Source organism: Hyla sarda, unplaced genomic scaffold, assembly GCF_029499605.1.
Source record: "Hyla sarda isolate aHylSar1 unplaced genomic scaffold, aHylSar1.hap1 scaffold_88, whole genome shotgun sequence".
NCBI lineage: Eukaryota > Metazoa > Chordata > Amphibia > Anura > Hylidae > Hyla > Hyla sarda.
This window is the reverse complement of record NW_026610908.1, coordinates 433,931-440,424: the sequence shown is the minus strand read 5'-3', so window position 1 is coordinate 440,424 and position 6,494 is coordinate 433,931. Positions and strand designations below refer to the sequence as shown.

At 49.3% G+C, this 6,494-nt stretch overlaps 2 protein-coding genes across 2 annotated transcripts; both read left to right on the top strand.

Annotated features, from left to right (window-relative positions):
• Positions 1 to 262: 262 nt before the first annotated feature.
• On the top strand, positions 263 to 964 carry LOC130348334 (histone H1B-like). The gene has a single exon (XM_056554739.1). It carries the CDS (start codon positions 285 to 287, stop codon positions 942 to 944), a length of 660 nt encoding a protein of 219 aa, XP_056410714.1. The 5' UTR covers positions 263 to 284; the 3' UTR covers positions 945 to 964.
• A 4,179-nt stretch (positions 965 to 5,143) lies between these two features.
• On the top strand, positions 5,144 to 5,927 carry LOC130348343 (histone H2B 1.1). The gene has a single exon (XM_056554747.1). The coding sequence runs from the start codon at positions 5,159 to 5,161 to the stop codon at positions 5,537 to 5,539; it is 381 nt and encodes a 126-aa protein (XP_056410722.1). The 5' UTR covers positions 5,144 to 5,158; the 3' UTR covers positions 5,540 to 5,927.
• The last annotated feature ends 567 nt before the right edge of the window (positions 5,928 to 6,494 follow it).

Genomic DNA, 6,494 nt, shown 5'->3' with positions numbered 1-6,494 from the left:
GAATGTTGGGGAGGAGGAAGACACGGAGAAGGGGATCTCTCCTGTCCGGTTCTAGCCGGTAAAGATCTTTTATCCCGGGCAGGGAAGCACAAGGTTGTAGCGGAACTTTGGCCGGGTCCAGACGGGATGGGGCGGGGCCTGTTCTCTGTGTCAGCCAATAGCAGCTCCGGACGGTGACATCTCAGCAGCCAATCATTGCGCAGCCGCTGCACATATAAGAGGCGCCAGCAGCTCCGGTCTCAGCATTTATCGTTCACGATATTTCTGTAGTTTTGATTTCTAAGATGGCAGAAACCGCACCAGCCGCTGCTCCTCCCGCCGAACCGGCCGCAAAATCCAAGAAGCAGCCGAAGAAATCAGCCGCAGGGGCCGCCAAGAAAAGTCACAAACCCTCCGGTCCCAGCGTGTCCGAGCTGCTCGTTAAAGCCGTGTCCGCCTCTAAGGAGCGCAGTGGGGTGTCTCTGGCCGCCCTGAAGAAGGCTCTGGCTGCCGGAGGATACGATGTAGACAAGAACAACAGCCGCCTGAAGCTGGCCATCAAGGGGCTGGTGACCAAGGGAACCCTGCTCCAGGTGAAAGGCAGCGGCGCCTCCGGATCCTTCAAGATCAACAAGAACCAGCAGGAGACTAAGGACAAGGCGGCCAAGAAGAAGCCGGCGGCTGCGGCCAAGAGACCTGCAGCAGCTAAGAAAGCGACCAAATCCCCTAGGAAGCCAAAGAAGGCTCCGAGCGCGGCCAAGAGCCCGAAGAAAGCCAAGAAGCCTGCAGCGGCCAAGAGCCCGAAGAAAGCCAAGAAGCCTGCAGCGGCCAAGAGCCCCAAGAAGCCGAAGGCTGCTCCTAAGAAGGTGGCCAAGAGCCCGGCTAAGAAGGCGGCCAAACCCAAAGCTGCCAAGAGCCCGGCTAAGAAGGTGACTAAAGCCAAGAAGAGCGCGGCTAAGAAATAATCGGGAGACTCGTCCTGTACTTATCCCACAAAGGCTCTTTTCAGAGCCACCACCTCCTCCAGACAGAGCTGTACGATCAATGCCCGTGTCACCCCCGGGATACATAAAGGATATAATACAGTGATATAAATCCCTTCTATATTATCATCACTTTATTATATTTTATCAATCCCAATACATCTGCCTTTACTAATTCTAGATCCCCTTATGAACACTCAGCTGAGTCTGATCTGTAACCAACCATTGTATCTTTCTGCCGCTGTAACACTTGTAGGGTCAGCGCTTGGGGGAAGTATAAATATTGTTACAAATCGGCAACACAAAGATTATAAATCTCTCCACCAGGTGTCACTATTGTAACACATTGTAGATCCTATGTATAAACTATAAGGATTTACACTGCTGTGATAGACGCCCTAAGGATAAACGGGATTATGGAAATTATTGACTTGCCAGACATTGGGGGATAAATGTAACCCTTTGGGTAATAGGTTGTGCACATATTATTTCCCCCATCCTGAGGGTTAGTTTGCTGCTTAGTTTTATTACTATATAAAGTCATGCAGTCCCGAATAGAGTCTGAATATAGGGGAGCGGCAGGCAATGTGTGAACACCCGAAATGCGGTACCGCATCATGTCTGAGGGGACACGGGGGAGGGCGCTATTATCGGGAGTTACGACAATCCGCAGGGAAGGGCAGAATAGGGCGAGGATGGGTCCTGCCTCTTTCTAACAAAGATCAATTGTTGACGTCACATGTATTTTGGCGGGCTCATTGGTTGTAAGAATCAGCCAATGGGATGCAGGGGTGGGGTTTACATGAGCCAATGGGGATGAGACCAGGAGTATAAATGTTCCGCTCTTTCCTCTCTTCTCATCACTTCTCCGCTGTGTACGTGTACAGAGAATCATGGCCAGGACCAAGCAGACCGCTCGTAAATCCACCGGAGGGAAAGCTCCCCGCAAGCAGCTGGCTACTAAGGCCGCCAGGAAGAGCGCTCCCGCCACTGGTGGGGTGAAGAAGCCTCACCGCTACCGTCCAGGTACAGTGGCTCTCCGTGAGATCCGCCGCTACCAGAAGTCCACCGAGCTGCTGATCCGGAAGCTCCCCTTCCAGCGCCTGGTAAGAGAGATCGCCCAGGACTTCAAGACCGATCTTCGCTTCCAGAGCTCGGCGGTCATGGCCCTGCAGGAGGCCAGCGAGGCTTACCTGGTGGGACTCTTTGAGGACACCAATCTGTGCGCCATCCACGCCAAGAGGGTCACCATCATGCCCAAAGACATCCAGCTGGCCCGCAGGATCCGTGGGGAGAGAGCTTAGATCTAATCGGGACCCGCATACAACACAAAGGCTCTTTTCAGAGCCACCAAATTGTCTATAGAACGAGCTGATTCCTGATCCTCTCCATTGTTCTGCTCCTATACTCCGCCTGTCCTCATAAGCAGGATCCCGGGATTGTCCTCTGCAGTTAACCCTCAGTGCTGAGTTATGTTCAGTTACTATAGTGATGTAGATCGTGTCCCCCGCAGTGTAATGCGCCTGTGTGTGATCTGTGCTGCTGGCTTCAGTCTCCCGACACTTGGGATCGTAATTGGTGCATAGAGGGGAAACGAGCGGACACTAAAGGGTTAACTCTAGGTGGAGTTATAGACACGAATGTTCGCTCATTGGATGATCAACGCAGTTAACTTGAAATTCCCGCTCTTCTGATCGTTTCTCCCTTTGTCTCGTCCTCTTCCCTGTACACGTGACTACATTCCTCTGGTTTCTGTAAATAGGAAGAAAAAGGCGGCGGATGGGAAACTGTTGGGGCCGATCAGGGGGATTCTAGTGAGGCTGATGCGGTAGGAGAGGGGACACTATGTCCGGGGCTGACATCACAATGGTGGGTGAATTCGGGGTCGTCCCTGTCCTATTCCAGACCTGATACCGATCACACCCTGCAGCCTGACACTGCTGAGAATGCGGCGGGGAAAGCTATCCTGTATTTTATACATTGTCATTTTGTTATTTAATGTAATAAATTCCGATATTATGTCACTCTGCTGCAAGAGATCGCCCAGTGTGAACACTAACCGTGCGGTTGTTTTACAATCCATTTTACTTGTCAGCGATCACCGTGTATTTAGACCTGATGAAGTCTTAGTGGGGGGGGGAGAGATTCCTGGGCCCGTCATTGATGAAATCCTTCCCGATCTGGATATAACGCGTGTCAGTGTGAGGAAAGTTACAGGGGAGAGAAAAAAAAGAAATAAAAAATTATATATATAATATACGTACACACACACCATTTATCATAAAAGTAATCTCAGGACCCTGTGGTTACTAATATTATTGGTTAAAATAGACCCCACCGATCTCTCCCCTTCAGGCTTCCATGCGCGGCCGATTTATTCACAAGCTGAGCCGAGATAGGGTGAGCGGTGAGTGTACACCGGCCTTTTACTATTAGTTCAGGACTATAATTTACGAATATTGCGCATAGGACTCACATTTTAATTGGTAGCATACACACAGTGCGATATCATACATCGTGTCCAACCAAAACTATTCAAATGGTGTTTCATGTTTCTTTATTGGAATTAATATTGAGACATTTTCTTAGTAACAAAGTTTTTCCTAGTGTCTCATTCGTTAAATCACAACAAAATCTAGCGGGATTGTTACTTTTTATAACAGATCGGTGAAGTGAAGGAAATTCTGAGCTGTCTGTTTTATTAGTGCAATAATGGGTTAAGTATTTAATGTTTATGTGATTACTATCTATTTTAACCAATAATTCTAGTAGCTAAAGGGCTCTGAGATGACTATTATGTTTCATGATCAATGTTATTGTACTCCGAGCGACCCAGCTGAGAATAGTTTACTACAACTTCCCTCATTTTATTCTTAATTATATTTGTGTCATTTATATTTTTATTTATTCATTATTCTCATTCTACAGCGATAGTTGTAGAATGAGCGGGAAAATAAGTTTTATAGCCGGATACTGAGCGCTTATTGGCTGATCTCTGGGGCGATTATTCCCGGGCACTGTATACAGCGAGTGCCGGGATCTTTATGTAACCAGCGATGGAGAAGCGATGACCCCTGATCGGCTGGATGGAAGCCTCGCTGTGTATTGCGGCTGGAGATCCGATGTGTTCAGGAGCTTCCATTACACAGGAGGCTACAGTATAGGGGGCGCCATCTCTACACTGCGGTCCTGTCTATTGTAGAGGATCCGTAAACTACATCGTGAGAACAATCTTAAAGCGTAGTAGTTACAAAAGAGAATTACCCCCTCACATACCAACTACATTCTGCACAACCCGCACGGTGTCCTATATTAGATAAAATGTGCAGGATGTTCTGTTTAGTCCCTATAACAGCCCAGATCCCTATCACACCCGAGATCAGCGGTGCCAGCTCTGTAGGAGACAATGTGGTGGCTCTTAGAAGAGCCTTTGGTGTTCGGGATGATCTGGGATAAGCGGTGATCACTTGCTCTTGGCCGCTTTGCTGCTCTCGGTCTTCTTGGGCAGCAGCACGGCCTGGATATTGGGCAGGACGCCTCCCTGGGCGATGGTCACCCCACCCAGCAGCTTGTTCAGCTCCTCGTCATTGCGCACGGCCAGCTGCAGGTGACGGGGGATGATGCGGGTCTTCTTGTTGTCCCGGGCGGCGTTACCGGCCAATTCCAGGATCTCAGCAGTTAAATACTCCAGCACAGCGGCCAGGTAGACCGGAGCACCGGCGCCCACCCTCTCGGCGTAGTTCCCTTTGCGGAGAAGCCTGTGTACACGACCGACGGGGAACTGGAGTCCTGCCCGGGATGAGCGGGTCTTTGCCTTAGCCCGAACCTTCCCTCCTTGTTTGCCACGTCCAGACATAATGATAAGTAAAACCTAAAACGCTCAAAAGAAGCCTTTCTGTGATGTAACCGTAATTTCCTTTCTGCTGCTTTTTATAGGTTTCTGCTCCGCCCTCCGGCTCCTGTGATTGGGTAGATTTGAATCCGGCCAATGGTGACGAGAATTAACGAGACACCAATAAACTGCACTGGGTGGGGCTTATGACGCTCCCACAGGTCACATGATTTGCTCCTCCAGTAGAACAGCGAGCAGACAGCATTTCTCATTTGCATGGGCTGCCTATAAATACGGCTGCGGTGGGAGGAGGAGGCATCATTATTCTCTCTGTTCTAGTGAAGGATTATTGTGATTGATCATAATGCCTGATCCCGCCAAGTCTGCCCCAGCGCCCAAGAAAGGCTCCAAGAAAGCCGTGACCAAGACTCAGAAGAAGGATGGTAAGAAGCGGAGGAAGACCAGGAAGGAAAGCTATGCCATCTACGTGTACAAGGTGCTCAAGCAGGTCCACCCTGACACCGGCATATCCTCCAAGGCCATGGGCATCATGAACTCCTTTGTCAACGATATCTTCGAGCGCATCGCAGGGGAAGCCTCCCGCCTGGCTCACTACAACAAGCGCTCCACCATCACCTCCCGGGAGATCCAGACCGCCGTGCGCCTGCTGCTGCCTGGAGAGCTGGCCAAGCACGCCGTGTCCGAGGGCACCAAGGCAGTCACCAAGTACACCAGCGCCAAGTAACCTGCTCCGCCTCCTGCTGTCACCCCAAAGGCTCTTCTAAGAGCCGCCACATTGTCTATAATAGAGCTGGGGCTTCTATCTGCTACAATTATCTTTATTTGTGACCGAGTTTATACCGGTGCAGCCGCTTTATACTGTATATATTGTGCTGCTCCGGGATCGCGGTCTGTGATATATAATCTGACTGCAGGTTACATCAGTACCGTATATATACGTCATATGGTAACGGCAGAATAAGTAATTGTGTCTCCTGCACTGACCGGACATATAAGTATCACAGTGGTGATCGGTATCGCCGGGATTCCCGTAGCTTTTCTGCGGTTCCGTTTAGATGCCGGGACATCTATACAAATCGTGAGATTCAGGTCCTTGTGTCTCCCGGAAACGATCAGATCTCTTATCAGTTCAGTCCTGTATACATATTCCCACCAACAGATCTGATCGCGAACAGACTGGGCAGGAAACAATCGATCAGACACATTACAGGGAGGGTCTGCGCCATCTCTAGTCCCAGGAAGATCTCATCCCCCCCATGTATCTATCGGCTCCTCGTGGACAGTGATTTCCCGATCTTGCTGATCGCTTCTCCCGATATTTTACTCTTCATCCATATAAAATGTGAAACAATAAAGTGAGAAGAGAGGAAGATGGACGGAGATTATACCTGATCGTTTATAGATTTGCAGAGATCGTCCGGGAAATTCTCTCCTAGACCTCCGGCCCCTGATTGTTATTGCGGTAATAATCTGCTGGGTGTGATCAGGGGTCTATGGGGGATGAGATCTTCCTGGGACTAGAACTGACAGTAACTTTCTTATATATCCATATAAACAATAAATGTACAATGTAATAAAAATAGAAAACAAATAAAAGGGGTAAAATACAACTGGATCACTGGATGGTAAAAGGCAGAAATGCAAATCAATAAAACATCCAGTAAATAGATGATGCGGCT